Source organism: Macaca fascicularis, chromosome 11 (assembly GCF_037993035.2).
Source record: "Macaca fascicularis isolate 582-1 chromosome 11, T2T-MFA8v1.1".
In the NCBI taxonomy this organism is placed as follows: Eukaryota; Metazoa; Chordata; class Mammalia; order Primates; family Cercopithecidae; genus Macaca; species Macaca fascicularis.
The window spans coordinates 115,556,136-115,575,565 of record NC_088385.1 but is presented as its reverse complement, the minus strand read 5'-3'; the positions used below and the strand labels follow the sequence as shown (position 1 = coordinate 115,575,565).

At 42.4% G+C, this 19,430-nt stretch overlaps 1 protein-coding gene across 6 annotated transcripts in view; it reads left to right on the top strand.

Moving 5' to 3' along the window:
- Window positions 1-19,430, top strand: part of CORO1C (coronin 1C) — an 87,540-nt gene that overhangs the window by 171 nt on the left and 67,939 nt on the right. Inside the window, exon 1 of one of the 6 annotated variants that reach the window (XM_074007710.1) lies at window positions 13,957-14,276. The exons of the other annotated variants lie outside the window; for them this stretch is intronic. Within the exon in view, the coding sequence (XP_073863811.1) occupies window positions 14,237-14,276 (40 nt within the window). The 5' untranslated portion in view covers window positions 13,957-14,236. Of the gene's footprint in view, window positions 1-13,956; window positions 14,277-19,430 lie in introns of those variants that run through there. 6 annotated transcript variants of the gene reach the window in all.

Below are 19,430 nucleotides of genomic sequence, written 5' to 3'. Positions count from 1 at the left end.
CTGACAGGAGCCGGCGGGGCGAGGGGCAGGGCTGGGTGGAGGGGACAGGGCTGGGTGGGCGTGCGGGGCGCGGGTTCACGGGCTGGGGTGCAAGGGGTTAGGCTGGGGGCTGCTGTCGGGGGCTCGGGGAAACGGAGTTGGGGACCGAACCAGGTGGCGTGGGAAGCGTGAAGCAGGGTCCCTGTGGGGAGGAGGCTTTCGAGGTCCGGAACGCTCCTAGCCGGGTGCGGAGCCGCCGGCCGAGGTGGGACGCGGCTGCCCAGGGAAGGCTTTTAGGGGTCAGGGATCGCCTGCTCGGGCGAGGTGCTGGGAGGGAAGGGCTGCTCCGGGCGAGGCGCAGAGCCCTGGGGCTTCAGGCCTGGGGACTGGGTTTGGGCCGCCCCAGGGAGCGAGTGGGTGGGGGCGGGCAGGGGCTGGGCTCACGTGGGGCCGAGGCGAGCTGGGCCCTGCGTCGGGAGGGGCGAGGGTGGCCGCCTGGCCTGCGGGTTTCCTGGCTTTGGGTGCGAGGCCAGCTCTGGGCCCTGCAGATCTCGGTTGGGGGTCAGGCAGGGCGGGGCAGGGCTGGAGCTGGAGTAATGTGGGTGGGGGCGGCTTGGGTAGAGGCTGAGCCTGGCCAAGGGAGCAGAGGGCTGGGACTGGCTGGGGGTTGGGAGGGGAGGAACGAAGCCGGAAGACTGTCGTCCGAGTGAACTGGGTGATTCAGAGGTGTGTTCCCCTAATAGCGGGGCAGCTGGCGAGGGACGCAGTAAAAGGGAGCGAGGTGCAGGTGGGGCCCCGCTGCGCCGAAATGATTGAGGATGAGGTCAGACGTGGAGGGTGGGAATGCAGAAACCGAGCTCTCCCGCCTGTCCCCACCGGCGCACGCTCCCCAGCTCTCCGTCTCTCAAATGATTTGAATGTGTGGGGGGAAGTGGCAGGCTGCGGTGAGAGCCGAGAAGAAAGGGGCTTCCTCTTGGAGGGAGGCGCTGGCCCTGCCATCCTTTTTTGGGAGTGTTCAAAGAATTTTGAGCGCTGGAAAAGGAATCGTAGGCTTTACTGCATCACGGTTTAGAAACACATCCTATATTTGGCCGTAATGTAGGCTGCCCTTGTTTTGTGGTGTCTGAAGTGCTTGCTCTAAATGTTGCAAACGTGGGATTCAGAGTGCGAAGCAAATTGCAAGTTGTTCATTTCCCCCGGCATAGTAAGATACAAAGGCTTTTCCCTCCTATAAGACATTTGAAAAGAATTGAATGTAGTGTGCGTTTAATAAACTGGTCTTGGGTGGCGAATATATTTACTCTTGGAAATAGTTATCACAAAATATTAGGCCCTCTTACCGCAGCCTTTCTGCCTGGAATTACATTCTAAAACAGTACTTGTAGGGCTCTTAGTCACTCTATATAATAATGCATCTCATTGTCCTTATCTGGCAGAACGTTCTCCTGACACCAGGGCCTGCTGGAATAGACAGAAACATGATTAAGTATAAGCAGTTGCTTTGTACCGTCTGTTCAGTTGTGAAGGCAAATAGATATCTGTTTAATATTAATTCACTTTCTGCATTCCCTGTAAAACTGAAGAAATGTGCAAAATCTATTTTGGACTTGGTTCTATACATTTCAGATGATTTAAGGAAACTAATATTTTTGGTTTGGAGGTATGTTTCACAGTCATAATGTTTGGCTATGAAGCATAATAGCAAACATTGGATCTGAGAAGTCGCGTAAATAAGTAGGGAAAAAAGTGAAATAAAACTGAGAATTGTGTTGTACCTTAGGTCTTGAAGTGCAGTGTTTTGTGGTGGAGGGTAGTCATGTGTACTGAGGATCGAACAAAGATTTGGTATAAACGTCAGGAACACACGTTTTTGACAAATACAGAACCTATCTTGTCCATATTTATTTTGATTATTTGTGAAAGTTACATTAAAGCCTGATGAATTTTAATAGATACATATCGATGAAACATCACTGCACACAATATTGAATTTTTCGTGATCCTTTGTTACTTTGCCTGCAGATTGTGCTAATCAGCATTTATGTTTGTTTATGTATAGTTTAGGATTAGATTCAGTGTCAGTGAATAGCATTTTTTTAAACACTGTTGGGTTTTTTGATAAAAGTTTTATGTTTAACTTACTGTCACTTCTGGGATCCACTCCAGCCGTGAGGAGGAGAGTCACTCTAATGCCTATGAGATGGAATGTTCAAAAGGATAAATATCAATTCTTAGTTATATAAGTGGGTATGTCGACGAGTCTCTTCTTTATGATGGCAAAATACTAATTTCTCATTTTGATTTGTCACAAACTGGTACTTTAGAAACACACTATTAATTGGGCTGTTTTACCTTTGACCTCTTTTCAGGGGTGGAGCAATAATAAATTTGAGAGCTACTTGCATTTTCAAGGTACAAATCCATGTGATAAAACCTCTTAAGCTTGTTTTCCATTTATGACTTCTCTGTGTTACCGTCTCCTTGAATTATGAAAACTCTTTTCTGACACGTATACCTTTTTAAACTTAAGATACGTTTTCGGTATTAAAACGTAGAATTCTTCATGAATATTTCAGTATGACCTAGTACCTAGAATGTTAAGTAATAGAATCTCTCTGGGTTTTCTTTGCCCTAGTTCAGATCCTTTAAAGTGAGTGAACAAGATTCTGTATTCCTTTCTGAGCACTTTGTATTTCTAGAGTGCAGAATGGAACTTTTTTTGTTTTGTAACAGCTTCATTGAGACATACCGTACTGTTCACCCATTTAAAGTGTACAGTTCTGTGGTTTTTGTTATATTCACAGAGTTGTGCAGCTGTCACCACAATCAATTTTAGAACATTTTCATCACCCCCAAAAAGAAACCCCATACCCCTTAGAAGTCCTCCCTCACCAGTTCCTTCCCTCCCCAGCCCTGGGCAACCACTAATCTACTTTCTCTATGGATTTGCCTATTTTGGACGTTTCATATAAATGGAATCATACAATATGTAGTCTTTTGTGTCTTGCCCTTATTTAGCATATTTTCAAGGTTTAAATATGTGGTAGTATTGTATAGTACTTCATTCTTTTTTTTAATGGTCAAATAATATTCCATTGTATGAATATGCCATGTTTTGTTTATCCATTCATCAGTTGATGAACATTTGGGTGTTTTCCCTTTTTGGCTATTATAAATAACGCTGTGAACATATATTTTCATTTCTCCTGAGTATTTACCTAGGAATGTAATCGATGGGTTGTATGGTAACTCTATATTTAACTATTGGAGGAACGGCCAGAATTCTCCAAAGCAGCTGTACCATTTTACAGTATTCACCAAGAGTATATGAAGGTTCTAAATTCTCCACATTCTTGCCAACACTTGTTACTCTCTGACTTTTTGATTCTAGCCATCTATGTTTTGCTCGTGGCTAAGGATGTTGAGCGTCTTTTCATGTGATTAGTATATGTAATCTTTGGAGAAATGTCTATTCAAATGCCCGTTTTTTTAATAGGTTGTCTTTTTATTGGTGTTATAACAGTTCATGTATTCTAGATTCAAGTGCCTTATCAGCTGTATGATTTGCAAAAATTTTCTTGCATTCTGACATGTCTTTCATTTTCTTGATGGTGTCCCTTTTTAGGAACAAACATTTTAAATGTTGATGATTTCCAATTTATGCATAGTGGGGTCTTACTAGTTAGAAATTAAACCTTAAACCACACCCTCATCAATATTTTGGTTATGTAAATTAAAACCCAAAAATGTGAAAGGACTGGGGAAATGTTTGAATTAATTTATTTTAAGATATGCTGTAGATCAAAAAGAATTCATCAGGGAACATGCCATTCACCTGTTTAAATCCTCTGGCGACCTCACCTTTACTCACAGAATAAAGTTCAGACTTCTTAATGAGGTGTGGAGTAAGGTGGGCACAATTTCAGCCTGCTTTATGTCTCACTATTCCCTTTCCTGTGTCTTCATCTCCAGTGTCACTCCCTGAAACATCCCAGCTTTCAAATCTTGTGATGAACTTATTACGTCATCCCCTTTCTACTTCTAGAATGCCACTTGTCCTTTGCTACATGGATCATGAGGTTTTTCCTCCATGAAAACTTCCTCATCTCACAGGCAGACATTCATCCCTGCCCTCATGTATTGTACATTCATCAGGACTGTTTGCTGCAAAGAACTGGACCTGAATTTGAGCTTATAGTCTGAAAGGTGCCTTTCCATACGAGGCAGAATGCAATAGAGCAATTCACACAGAAGGCAGACTGAGATTCTCTTGTTCATGGCTTGGTCATTAGTGCCTACTGGATATTTGCTGAATGATTATTTATTGAAGTTAACTGGAAAGATCCTGAGGTCAGTGGGTTTCTCTGATTATCATGAATGTCTTTATTGCCTATATTAAAATAACATGAATGAGGTAACTCCCTTTTACCTTTCTGGCGTCCAAGTCCAGGTCTTACCAAAAAGTGCTCAGATGTAAAACTGAGTGTTTAAAACATTTCCCCAAGAGCAGAACATTCTTGTCCGGGTTCTTTCCCCCGATGAACATTAATGACTGGCGCACAGTCTACTCAGTAGGGTAGATGGCCAGCGAACACGATTTAGTCACACCAAATGCATACAGGCCAACCCTGATAGTATTTGCTCAGTTAGTACTGGAACTACCCCTGTCACACTCATGAGAATGGTTGTAAATTGGATTTTAAGGGTGTGTACTTTCTTTTCATTCTTTTTTTTTTTTTTTTTAATGTTTTATAGAGATGCGGTCTTGCTATGTTGCACAGGCTGGTCTTGAACTCCTGGGCTCAAGCAAGCCTCCTACCTTAGCCTCTGAAAGTGCTGAGATTATAGGCCTGATACACCATGCCCAGCCTCTTCATTCTTTCGTTCATGCTCTCCTCTCTTGGGGTGTCTGACTCAAATTAGTGTTCTTTAGTTATATTTTATGTTCTTCTGTTCATTTTTTAAATACTTTAATTAAAAATATTTCGGCCTGGCGCGGTGGCTCAAGCCTGTAATCCCAGCACTTTGGGAGGCCAAGATGGGGCGGATCATGAGGTCAGGAGATTGAGACCATTCTGGCTAACACGGTGAAACCCCGGCTCTATTAAAAAATACAAAAAACTAGCCGAGCGAGGTGGCGGGCCCCTGTAGTCCCAGCTACTCGGAAGGCTGAGGCAGGAGAATGGTGTAAACCCGGGAGGCGGAGCTTGCAGTGAGCCGAGATTGCACCACTGCACTGCGGCCTGGGCGACAGAGCAAGACTCCGTCTCAGAAAAAAAAAAAAAAAATTCATGCCGGGCGCGGTGGCTCACGCCTATAATCCCAGCACTTTGGGAGGCCGAGGCAGACAGATCACAAGGTCAAGGGTTTGAGACCAGCCTGGCCAACATGGCCAACCTGTCTCTACTGAAAATACAAAAATTAGCCAGGTGTGGTGGCACGCACCTGTAGTCCCAGCTACTCAGGAGGCTGAGGCAGGAGAATCACTTGAAACCTGGGAGGCAGAGGCTGCAGTGAGCCTAGACTGCGCCATTGCACTCCAGCCTGGGCGACAGAGTTGCACTCCAGCCTGGGTGACAGAGCAAGATTCCGTCTCAAAAAAAAAAAAAATTCACTTAGCACCTTTCCGAGAATTAGGAGAAACCAGTTGGCCATTTCAGGATACCTTTTCTTTTTTTGTGTTCATTAAAGCTTGAATTGTGGCAAGGTAGTACAGAAGAGAAAGAAAAATGTCAACTTTTTTGTCTAATTAGGGACAGTGAGCTATGGGTACCTTCTGTAGTTCTCATTCTAAGAGACTTTTGTATTTAGGGGAACTGAGGCCATGAGGGTGCAGGCCTTTAGGGCCAGATTGAGCTGGGCTCCACTATTGGCTCTGCTTCTTGCTAGCTGTGACTTTGCCAGTTCCCTCGCCTCCCTGAGCTTCGCTTTCCTCGTCTGTAGTGTGGAGATGTAAAAGATTTACCTTGCAGGGTCATTGGCAAGATTAAGCAAGGAAAATTATATGAAGTCCCTAATACAAAACAGGTACTGAATACATTCCTGTTCCCTCTCTTCACTCTTAAATGTCTGTTAATGAATGGAACTGCAGAGAAGCAAGTAGAGTAAGTTTAATACATTTTACATCTGACATTAAGCTATTAAGGGTATGGATTCCCACTCCTACCTGAGGATTTTAGACTTTGAATCAAAGTTGAGTCACTGAAGAGGGCAAAAAATGTCTAATTTTAGGATGGGAAGGCGGTCTTAAAAACACCTTCAGTGTTTTTACACTAGAATTTTACACATAGAATTGGAAATGTCTATTCAGACAGTCTTCTCTATTCAGGTCTATGTATTCAGTCTATCTGCCTGCCTGTCTATCTGTCCATTTTAAGGAAAGTTCCTGGCAAAAGATGGATTTTTTTTAGGATTTGAAGGAGATTGTCCTGCAGTGCTTGAGATACTCTTCTGGTTACGGTATGGTAAAGTGTAACATTCTGTGTGGGAAAAGAGCCTCTGTAGTTTTATGGGATGTTAAATTAGGCCTGTCATTTGGATCTTACATTAATAACAAAAACACAGTTCCTCCCATTTGCTGCAGTAATGAGTAATTAATATAATGCAAAGGTCAGAGTGAGAGAGACTGAAATATAAATGAAAGTAGGAAGGCCTATACATTGTATGTGGAAGGCAGTTATATTTTTTCCCCTTTGGTCAGGCAATGATCTACATTTCGTTTTTAAAATTTATGAATAATGGATTATATTTGGCACCAGTATCTCACCATCTTTTAAAGGATATATTATTTTCAAGAAATTTGGGAGATTATTGTTCAGGTACAGAGGTCCTCATTCTTGACTGCTCTGTGATGATCATCTGTGGACCTTTATGAATCCAGCTGCCTGGGCGTGAGTTCCCTGGTGACTCTGAATCACAGCCAGAGCAGGAAGCACTGTGAGCTGGTCTATTCCTCATTTTCCAGATGAGTGGACTTTGGTGGCAGGAGCTTGACAGATTTACCCAAGATCAGGAACTTAACTGCCCCTTCCTTTCTTCCCCCCACGCCACCTCTACCTCATTCCATGTGTAGTGTGAATTAATTTTTATAGTTAGTCATGTGGGTTTATAGTATAGTGTGGATTTTTTATTTAACAATGTGAACCTGACATGGCTTTCCCTTTTTAGTCTTTGACCCAGGGCAACAGTTCCATTCTCTTAACCTTTCGCCATGGTCTTTTGCCAGATCTGCAAACTGAGCCTATTCACAGGGTTTTCTTCGGTTAATCACCGCAGTTGGTAGCTCGTACCTGTGTTGTTGTTGTTGCTTTTTCCCACATATTCACGTTGTGCATGTATTAAACTGTGAAGTTTGGTCCAGGTTTTTAGGAGGATTTTTAGATGTTTTTTTAGGAAACTTGAAAATACATGACATCTCTTGGATAAACCTTTGGTAAACTTGATTCCTATTTTTTTTTTTTTTTTTTTTTTGAGACGGAGTCTCGCTCTGTCGCCCAGGCTGGAGTGCAGTGGCCGGATCTCGGCTCACTGCAAGCTCGGCCTCCCGGGTTTTCGCCATTCTCCTGCCTCAGCCTCCCGAGTAGCTGGGACTACAGGCGCCCGCCACCGCGCCCGGCTAGTTTTTTGTATTTTTAGTAGAGACGGGGTTTCACCGTGTTAGCCAGGATGGTCTCGATCTCCTGACCTCGTGATCCGCCCGCCTCGGCCTCCCAAAGTGCTGGGATTACAGGCGTGAGCCACCGCGCCCGGCTGATTCCTATTTTTAATGTAAAGCTCCTTGACAGTATTTTATTGATCCTTTTAAATTTCCTCAATCTTATAATCTGAGCACTAGTAAGCAGTGGTTTTAAAGATTTGTCTTGTATTTGGAAGACCGATTATTATTGCAAAAGTGCCCTTGCATTGCATCTTGCCAGAAAAATTGGCATTAGTAGGCCGTCTGTATTTGAGAACACCAAGTTTAGGTAGGAACAACACAGGCCCAGTACTGGAACTATTAATATATAGATCGTAACAGACATAATGAAAACCGCTTAGGATTAGCAAACGTTGATTATTGTTTCACAATGTGGTCGTTCTGTCTTTGGGAAACCAAGATAGACTGCAAGTCTGGTCACATGGTGGTTTGGTGTAAGAGTCTTTCTTGCTCCACTGTGGAACTGGGTGTGTGTCCCCATGTCTCAATAACTGCTGAGGCCTTCATTCTGGATGAACAAAGCAGTAGATTTTTCATGAGAGACCATAGTAGACACGCATGGAAAAGGAAGTGATAGGAGAGTGAACCGTCAGGGTGTATTTTCCACTCTTGACATCATAGGGGGTGTGACAAAATTCATAAGCTCCCCTTCCTTACGACAAATGTTTAATCACCATTATTTGCTTACTTCACAGGAAAGATACTTAAATTCCTTTTCGTAATGGTCAAGCATTCTTTCCTAGTTAAAGATTCTAATTCCTTTCATTCTTAGGAACTTAAAGAATTGACTGATTTATTAATATAAAAACTCAAATGCGGCTAGAGTGGGGACTGAGGAACACACGTGAATGTGCACTGTCATCTCTGTTTAGCAGAGGGATTTATTAGGAAACTAGTCCCTTTAGAAGCTAGATAGTGAATTAATTTTGTGGTTAGTAGTATCTTTAGCTTAACATTGTCATCCTAGTTTTCCTTGGCAAGCAAGAGAGAGGCTGGAGCCAATGAGGACTGGCCACAGTTCTTTGGGGGTGTTATTTAATAAGATGCACGTTGTCTGTTTTAGAAATAGAGTAACTGTCCTTTAGGCTCTCTCTTCTGTGGGTCACTGTTGCTTTACAGTGCTACCGCAGGAAAAGATAAGTTGGAAGTCTTATTTTTCTCCCTAAGACTGCTAGTTTGATCTTTTTATGCGTTATGACAATGTCTTGAGTGCAGTGGACTGAATTACTTTATCTAGTGGAACAAATAACATATCATACCTTCAAAGGACAGTTATGAACCGTGTATTTCTCTGAAAGTGAATGAGCAAGAACCCAGATGAAATTTCTGTTTTGGAGGCAGGCAGTGTGTACATTTGGTCTCCAACTCAAGACTGAGTTGTGTTCCAGAGTCTAACTCAGTTATTTGGAACTCAGATCTACTAGTAGTAGTTTCTATCTATTGTTTTGATTCAGCATTATAAGTGGTGGGTATGTTCCCAGGCTAGACTGAAGGAATCTGTTGAATTCACAGCAGATTTTGAAATTGTTTATGGTGATAGTGGAATTCTGGATCTTGGGAGCTGGTAGTCATGTGAAAGAGAGGAAAGGACTCATGCCGCATGCCCCAAGAGCCTCCCTGTGCAAGCTGTGTGGTTGGTGTCCAGAGGCCTCATGCCACTGCAGCCCTCCAGGTCTGTGCTGGCCCTCCTTGTTCTTCATCCTCCTTCATCTCTCTCTTAATTTGAAGCTTCTACTCCCCTGGTTAAGCTCACTTCCTTTAAATCATGGTAGCAAAGCACATGGTTCAAATTCATTTCCGTACTAGACTACCGCTGTTATTCAGGGTTGGGATGACTACGGGCTTTATTCATGTCATTTCACTCATGTTCTTTAACCCTTTTAGAGGTATACAATGTTAATATTTTTAAAGAGGAGGTTCCTTACTGATAAACAGATTGTCTCTTTGGAATATATGCATTCAGTCATTGCAGCAAGGTTTGAAGGGGAAAGTTGAGCAGAGGCATGTGAAGTCAGGCAGAGCCCATGTAAGGAGGCTAGTCCTGATACCTGGAATCAGGAAGAAACCATGCCTGCTTTAGAAAGGTTCTTCCTGGTACTCCAAAACAGTGACTCTGCTAAATTTTTTTTCAAAATACTTATGAACCTTTTTTTTCCTTTTCCGTTTGGGAACTTGGGAACTTCACAGTTTGAAAGGGTCTTAGATTTTGGCAAAGGGGCTTGGTTTCTGTGACCTTTGGGAAGTTGATCAGGGCATGGTAGTGATTGTAAATTTCGTGTCTATTTTTCTATTCTTTTATAAACCTACCAAAAAACCACTTTTTTCATCAAACAGTGGGAAATTATTGACCTCTCCATTCTGTTACTGCCTCTGTGAAGGGTTTGAACTACCTGGTTTCAAAGAATTCTTCTCATTCAAACATTTTATGCAAAATATATTAGGGACTTGATTTTTCTGGTGTCATTTTAAAAATTCATATTCACAAAGTCTGTTATGGCAAGCTTAGTGTTTTGATTTACTTTTAAATTATGTAAAAGTTTAAAAAATACATTACAAGCCTCCTCCAGCCCTCAAGCACATGACTCTTTAGGGTGAATTCTGCAGTGTAGGCTGTGAGCTCTGTGGGAATTCAGGAGACAGGCGTTGGAGAGTCAGTGTTTGTGGACACTGGGAGTGAGATCCTGCCTGAGGACGTGCCTAATAGTACTGGGCTGACTCAGAACTGGTGTAATTAGGGAAGAGTAGTGTAAGATGGGTAGATGAGATGGCCCTGATTGTGGAAAGTGATGATAATAGGTTATGCATTTATACAATATGTTACAGTAAAATGTAACTATGGTTTGGTTATGGAGTTATAAAGGTAGATGAAAGTGTAGTTTGTGGGTATCACTAGTGTTAGTGATTTCTATGCTAATACTAATTACATTTGGGATTGAATGACTAGAAATTGAGTATAGAATTATTTTCTAGTTTGTGAAAGTGAACACCTTATAATACTGCTATATTCCACGTTCCTTAAAGATAGAGGGTATCTTACACTTTTTGGTGCCTCCATTTCCTAGCATATTGCCTGCTGCATAGTAGCCGCTCAATAAATGTTAATTGAGTAATTTAATTTCAACTTTGCATGATACACTTGTGATATTGTCAGTCTTTCCATTTTCCTAGAAGATGAAAGGAATGAAGATGTTTTATATAGCCTAGGACTACTAATTAGAAATATTTGCTGGGCATGGTGGCTCATACCTGTAATCCCAGCACTTTGGGAGACCGAGGCGGGTGGATCACCTAAGGTCAGGATGTCAAGACCAAACTGGCTAACACGGTGAAACCCTGTCTCTACTAAAAATATAAGAAATTAGCTGGGTGTGGTGGTGGGTGCCTGTATTCCCAGCTACCCTGGAGGCTGAAGCAGGAAAATGGCGTGAACCTAGGAGACGGAGCTTGCAGTGAGCTGAGATCGCGCCACTGCACTCCAGCCTGGGCAGTCCAGCCTGGGTGACAAAGCGAGACTGCATCTCAAAAAAAAAAAAAAAAAAAAAAAAAAAAAAAGTCTTACTATGTTATTGTAAGCTAACTTCGTAATTTTCATTGTAAATAAATATGTTAGCAAGATGTTTATATGTGTAAATTTACATACACACAGACATGTATACACATTCCTTTATTGAAACATGGTTTATTTGTAAAGGAAATTTTGGGGTTTTGATTATTTAAGCATATATTCTGATAAAAAGCAGGATAACACAACATTTTGGTACTTATTGAAAATTTACTTAATTGATTTCTTGAATAAATTAAAAATATTGGCAGCATGGGTTTCTTATGGCTGTATTTTATAGCTCTGGTTAGCAGGTTTGTGTGTGCGTGTGTGTGTGTCTGTATGAGTGTTTGAGACAGGGTCTTGCTCTGTCACCCAGGCTGGAGTGCAGTGGTGTGATTGAAGCTCAGTGCAGCCTCGCCCTCCCAGGCTCAAGTGATCCTCCTCTCGAGTAGCTAGGATTACAGGCATACGCCACTGTGCCTGGCTAATGTTTTAATATTTTTGTAGAGATAGGGTCTCACTGTGTTCCTCAGGCTGGTTTCCAACTCCTGAGCTCCAGTGATCCTCTCGCCTCAGCCTCCCAAAGTGCTGGGATTATAGGCGTGAGCCACTGTGCCCGGCCTGGTTAGCAAGTTTGACTTTAGAGTCAATAAAGTAACATCCCAACGGAAGCATACTTTCATTTAGGAATGAAGATAGATATAGGAAGAACCTTAATTTCTGTCAAGGGGATTTAAAGTTAAGGTAGCCATTGAAAAAGCTGTTTTCTTTCACTATCTTTCTCTTCTTGAGTTTCTCATCCTTTAATGCGTTATTGTCATTGCCTTATGTTCTCCCTGGAGGAGGAGGAGGTGATGAAAGTGGAGGTTTGTCTGCAGTGGACCTCTAGGTGTTCCCCGCCCAGCACCAGAGAAACCATAGGGCAGGCCTTAGGGCATCTGAGTGACTCCTGGAGCCCCAAGGATTTAATGTATTTGAGAATTCATTTGACTTGAGAATTTGACAAGAACCGAGTAAGTTAAGATAGGGTGAATTGTGCACCACTTCAACTGTTCAAATGATCTCGTCGCTTAGGAGTTCATTTATACATATTAGAGTTTGAAAAATTGTAGACTTTGGTTTATGTTGTATTCACGATAAGTGGTCACAAAAAATGAATTATTTTGTAATTGCTTTTGTGTGTATGTGTGTGTGTGTTATTTCTGGCAGTTTTTAGAGAGCACCATAAGCCATAAATGTAGTTGTTTAAAAACGTATTAGGGATAGGAAGCCCCTGGATCTTTTTGCTGGCCTTCTACTTAAAATTATTGTCCTACTTTCATTTGAGGAATAGATAATTTATCTTTGGTTACTATTATGATGTCCAATTAATTTAACATAGAGAATTAAAGATTATAATTTTCAAGTCTTGATACATTTTGGAAGGAAAATGGGTTTGGGAGAGTTAGGGCTGCAGTTTTACCAGCTACAGCTGATAAAAGCTTCTGATAGTATTCACTCTTAGAATATTTAGCCCAAATGTTTCCTTCTGAAAGTGGCCTGTGTTTATTTGTCTTCACTTCCCTAGAGATATTTTCATTTTATTGGTGAAATTGAATGTGTGGGGTTTTCTTCCTGAAGAGCCTGAGACCTTCTTCTAAAGGTATTGAATGGTGCTAAAGTATTTATTTGGTAGTAACTACATTGTCTCCAGTGAGTTAAATTCTTACAGTTTCTTGTACTCTATTGTAGATACTGATATTGAGTGTTTTGGGGTTTTTTTCTTCCCTTTAGAAGATGCATATGCTGATAAGTATTTTAAATTTTAACAAAAGGGATCAGGCAGACAAAATTATTTTTCCTAAGGTGTAGTAAGATTGCAAGCACTGTACTTTCCTATTTCTATTGGATGTCTGAAAATTCCGGAAACATAGGGAGATTTTTATTTTAAACAGTGTTAGTTTTCATTTTCTTTTCTTTTTTTTTTTCTTTTTCTGAGGTGGAATCTCGCTCTGTCGCCCAGGCTGGAGTACAGTGGTACAATCTCTGCTCACTGCAACCTCTGCCTCCCGAATTCAAGCGATTCTCCTGCCTCAGCCTCCTGAGTAGCTGGGATTACAGGCGTGTGCCACCATACGCCACTAATTTTTGTATATATATATATTTTTTTGAGACGGAGTCTCACTCTGTCACCCAGGCTGGAGTACAGTGGTGTGATCTCGGCTCTCTGCAAGCTCTGCCTCCCGGTTTCACGCCATTCTCCTGCCTCAGCCTCCTGAGTAGCTGGGACTACAGGCACCCACCACCACACCCGGCTAATTTTTTATATTTTTAGTAGAGATAGGGTTTTAATGTGTTGGCCAGGATGGTCTCGATCTCCTGACCTCGTGATCCGCCTGCCTCGACCTTCCAAAGTGCTGGGATTACAGGCGTGAGCCACCGCGCCCGGCCTAATTTTTGTATTTTTAATACAGATGGGGTTTCACAATGTTGGCCAGACTGATCTTGAACTCCTTACCTCAGATGATCCACCTGCCTCGGCTTCCCAAAGTGCTGGGATTACAGGTGTGAGCCACTGTGCCCTGCCTAGTTTTCATTTTCAAATAGCACACTCAATACGTTTTTCTTCAAGCTCCACACACTTTTGTGAGCAAAAGTATGTAATTTTAAAGCCATGGATCCAAATATTAATGTGAAAGGTAATTACATTTTAAAAAATTAATTTTAAAGTATTTTTCCCATGGTTTTACTCTTTTCAGATACCTTACTTGTCAACAGAAGGCTCTTTGAAGCTGCTACTAAGAGGTAGTAAGGAAGTCTTTCTCCACACCAAAGAGAAGGTGTGAAGGCACCCCAACCATTTGGTTGCATGAGTCAAATTAGGCATCACTGTTGATGCATCCTTCATATCAAAAACAGTTTTAAATTCAGTTGACTTCAAGTCTTTTGACTCCATCATCTCTGTTTCTGCTGGGACCGTGACTTGTGGCCTGGACAAGTGCAGTGACTTCCTAACTAGCTTCCCTGAATCCTCTCAGATGCTCCCACCTGCAGATCCATTCTCCAGCTTCATTCAACGTGAGCTTTTAAAATGCAAATCTAATTATGTCACATACTCATACTTAAAAAATTTCCTGTAGCTCCCAAGACTGCAAGTAAAGATAAAATCCTTCACATGGCCTAGAGAGCCCTCTGTGATCCGGGTTCTGCTGACCTCCCAGCCTCTTCTACCCTTTGTCTCTGGGCTCCAGTCCCTGCGGGCTAAGTAGTCCAGATTCTGACAAGTGCTTGCTTTTGATACAGACTCTTGATATTTTGTTGTTCCTCCCAGCTGGGACTCACTTTTCTTCTCTTACTGCCCAGTTGACTTCTCGTTCTTTGATTTCAGCTTAAATGTCGCTTCTCTGACTGGTTCTGTTCCGCTGATTATTGACTCAGTTACCTTGTGTTCTTCTGCATTCCAGCACTTGCCACAGCAGCATACTAATGTTTGCATGAATATCTGATTGTGGTGTGTCTCCTGCAGTGGACTGTAAGCTCCATGAGAGCAGGGGCCAGGCTGCTTGCTCACAGTTGTGTCTCTCACGTCTAGTATGGTGCTAGCTGCATGGTCAAAGCCCAGTGAATAGTTGTTGAATAAAAGAATGACTGGGATTAAGGACCTATTCAACATTGATAGTTGAGTATATGTGTAATATGTATAACCCTGTGGATGTTAGTAAGTAATGTGGTTTGCAGTGAGTTGTGTCTTTTTTACTGGGGGGATGTGGACTATATCCCAGTAGACTCTGATAGGACCCTAGAAATCATTTATTTTAGTTCTTCCATTTTATAGATGAAGAAACAAACAACCTGAGGACCAAGATGATCTAGCTGGGTCGGTGACTATGTCAAGATAAATTTGTGTCTGACATCCAAGTCAGAGATTTTCCTACTCTCCCTTAATGTTCCTTTGAAGCACTGTCAGGAGTACATGTTCGTTTAATTCATTTAATCTCTGCTTGCCCAAGGTATGGGTTAAAAAGGGAAGGCTGAAATTCTTCAGGTGAAGGTGATTATTTTGTGTTTTGACACTGCTAGTTTTGCGTGTGACTAGCCTTATGAAATTTTTAATAAAAATATCCCCCATCCCTTTTTAAGATATGAGCATTCAGTAATTTCATTTCCTGGTATAACAGTATTGCCAAGGAATTAATAAAATTTTATTGTCTACTCCATATGACTAAGTAGTGAAAAACAGACTTAACAAGTTTGAACAGTCATACACAGTGTGTTTTTTTTTTTACCAGTTGTTGATAAGAAAAGTAGGTCATCAATATAGAAAGAATGTTTAGAAACATATTCAAGGATTAATTATTATTATTTTTTTTTGAGACAGAATCTTGTTCTGTCACCAAGCTGGAGTGCAGTGGCTATCTTAGCTCACTGCGAATTCCGACTCCCAGGTTCAAGCGATTCTCCTGCCTCAGCCTCCTGAGTAGCTGGGATTATAGGCACGTGCCACCACACCTGGATAATTTTTGCATTTTTAGTAGAGACGGGGTTTCACCGTGTTGGCCAGGATGGTCTCGATCTCCTGACCTCGTGATCCGCCCTCCTCGGCCTGCCAAAGTGCTGGGATTACAGGCGTGAGCCACCGCGCCGGGCTTCAAGGATTAATTTTTAAGTGAGATTGGTAGGTCACTCATGTCTATAAAAGTTCTGCAGTTGGTTTAAGACCTCCTCTTGGGATTAATTTGGCTCTTTGAGTTGTGTTCTGCTCTTTGAAGAGAGACACAGAATTCAGCTTCTGAGTCTGCTCCTGTGGTGCACTTTAGGGAGATGGCTGCTGCCTCAGGCGATTTTATATGGTTCCGCAATGTGTCCCGCAGTGTGTCCCCGGTGGGCAGGTAGCGTCTGCCTTTGTCTTCCCAAGGGAGGTTTCTTCAGCAATGCTTTTTCAAAGCTCCAGGGACCAAAAGAGGTGGTTGTGTTTATAAAGATGCTGGTGATAAACAGAAAATTGGGAGATGTGGAGGATTGTAAACATGTCATCCTTGCACATTATCTCTGTAATAGAAATATATATTTCTGTCATTGAAGAGCTAGAGATGATTTCGAAGTCCTTATATTTTCTCACATTTTAGTAACTGCAAAATTTCTGTAGTGTCATTCCTATTTTTTTTTTTTTTTTTTTTTTTTTTTTTTTTGAGACAGAGTCTCGCTTAGTCGCCCAGGCTGGAGTGCAATGGCGCGATCTCGGCTCACTGCAAGCTCCGGTCCCCCGGGTTCACGCCATTCTCCTGCCTCAGCCTCCCGAGTAGCTGGGACTACAGGCGCCCGCCGCCTCGCCCGGCTAATTTTTTGCATTTTTAGTAGAGACAGGGTTTCACCGTGTTAGCCAGGATGGTCTCGATCTCCTGACCTCGTGATCCGCCCGCCTCGGCCTCCCAAAGTGCTGGGATTACAGGCGTGAGCCACCGCGCCCGGCCATTCCTATATTTTAAGTGAGTTATAGGCCTCATTGTGGCATCTTTTAGTTCATAAAAGATAAAAGGGTCTCTCTTTAATAAGGTGTGGGAGAATTATAGCTTTTTTTTTTTTTTTTTTTTTAAAGAGACATGGTCTCGCTTTGTCTTCTGGGATCGAGTTCAGTGATGCAGTAATAGCTCAGTGCAGCCTCACACTCCTGGGCTCAAGGAATCCTCCTGCTTCAACCTCCCAAACTGCTGGGATTACTGGCATGAGCCACCACACTCAGTCCAATTTTAGGACTTTTGTCTTTTGTCTTCAGGTTTGTTATGTGTTGCTGTTTTGCTGCTCATTTTACTTCTTGTCAGACTTGATTTTCAGCAGTTATTTTCATAGCGTCACATTCCACTCTGCAATGCGCTCTCTGACTTTCTGCTTCACATTTCCAGTGAGTGCTTACGTTTGAGGTTATGTGGTCCCCAACCTCTCTTTGTAAGAAGTTCCTAAAATAAGTATAGGTTATAAAATGTAAATATAGGAATGCTCATCTTTGAAAACTTTAGAAAGTATCATACCTCTTTATTATACCTCACCTTTTATTTTTATTATTTTTTTTTTGGGGGGTCTCACTCTGTCACCTAGGCTGGAGTGCGGTGTCATGATCTCGGCTCGCTGCAACCTCTGCCTCCCAGGCTCAAACGATCCTCCTGCCCTCAGCCTCCTGAGTAGCTGGGACCACAGGCATACGCCACCATGCCCGGCTAATTTTTTGTATTTTTGGTAGAGACGGGATTTTGCCACGTTGCACAGGCTGGTCTCCAACTCCTGAGCTCAGCCTCCCAAAGTGCTGGGAATACAGGTGTGAACCACCGCACCTGTAATGTCTCACCTTTTAGATATTATCCTCGGTGTGTGTGTATGTGTGTGTATGTTTCTAGTGTTTTATGCGTGCTCTTTCAGGTTGTTCCTTTTGTTTTTGAGACTGAGTCTCGCTCTGTTGCCAGGCTGGAGGAGTACAGTGGCGCGATCTTGGCTCACTGCAACATCTGCCTCTCAGGTTCAAGCGATTCTCCTGCCTCAGCCTCCCAAGTAGTTGGGACTACAGTTGTGCACCACCACACCATGCTAATTTTTGTATTTTTAGTAGAGATGGCGTTTCACTATGTTAGCCAGGATGGTCTCAATCTCTTGATTTCGTGATCTGCCCGCCTTGGTCTCCCAAGGTGCTAGGATTACAGGTGTGAGCCACCATGCCCAGCCCAGGTTGTTCTTTTCTTGGACAACTGAGCACATAGTCCTCTGGCTAAACTAAGGATTTTCAGTGAGAAGCAAGATTTGCTTCCTTGGTCATAACAGATGCCCTCTGTTGTTTGTCTCAGTACATTTGAATGCCTACAGCTGGTTTCTGTATTTTGATTTTTCCATTTTTACTCATGTTTATAAAGTGTACACAAAGTGCAGTTTCTTTTTCTTTTTTTTTTTTTTTTTTTTTGGAGACGGAGTCTCGCTCTGTTGTGCAGTGGCCGGATCTCAGCTCACTGCAAGCTCCGCCTCCCGGGTTTACACCACTCTCCTGCCTCAGCCTCCCGAGTAGCTGGGACTACAGGCGCCCGCCACCTCGCCCGGCTAGTTTTTTTTGTATTTTTTATTAGAGACGGGGTTTCACCGTGTTAGCCAGGATGGTCTCGATCTCCTAACCTCGTGATCCGCCCGTCTCGGCCTCCCAAAGTGCTGGGATTACAGGCTTGAGCCACCGCGCCCAGCCACAAAGTGCAGTTTCATATTTAAGTGTTACACAAACTGGCCAACTGGACTGGGGGCTGTCAAAGCAGCACCCGCAGGATAGAGCTCTAAGTCCCATTGTTGGCTGATGTGGAGAAACTAAATTGTATATATGATTCGGGATTGATGGTTGGAAAAGTATGACAGTTCATGGGCCGAAAAGTTGGAATTGCCCTGTACTTTGTAGTTCGAGGTCTCTGCTGCTTTCTCAGAAGTTCTTTATCTTTGGAGGAGTTATACATCTCTAGGCTGAAATGTGATGAGCCTGGAATTGATGAGCATAAGAACCCTCTCCAGTCCTAGCTCGGAGGCCCGAGCCTGGAGGCTTCTTGGTAGATCTTATTTGCATTTTCTCTTTATTCTTAGAAACTTTAAAAACTAAAGGATATTGAGTTATTGAATTGAAACAAAATGCACTTTTACTGGTATGCCTCATTCTTGGCATCTTACCTGTTACCTGGATTAATAATGATGGGATGAAACTATTTGGGAGGCTATAATGCATGTGAATTTTTTTCCCTTAATTTTTACCATTCCTGGTGTCATGATCAATTGAACCAACATCAAGGCTATTCATACTTGGAGTCAGTCAGTCATGCTAAGTGGTCAGTAGTTTTTCTAGAAAAAACATTTTTTTCAACAAGTCCGTATCAGCAGTGGAATACAAATCTCTTTCAGCCAAAACTGCTGTGTATGAGGAGATCTGTTGTGTATCTGACATTTTGCTGTGCTTTATAGCAAATGTTGCGTGTGGTCCTTTTTCTTCCTTTTTTAAACAGCTTCTATTAAAATAGATAAGGCATGTTTTTTTCTTGGAATGTCTCATGTATGAATCTGTTAAAGAGTTGCATGCAGTAAAAATATGCCATTTGTTAGGTAAATTCTTTCTTTGAGTGTCACTGCTGGATTTCATTTAGAAAATTTGAAAAAGCTCAGCTATCTCATATTCAGAAATGATTACTTTTTTTTTTTTTTTTTTTAAGAGACCTGATCTTGCTA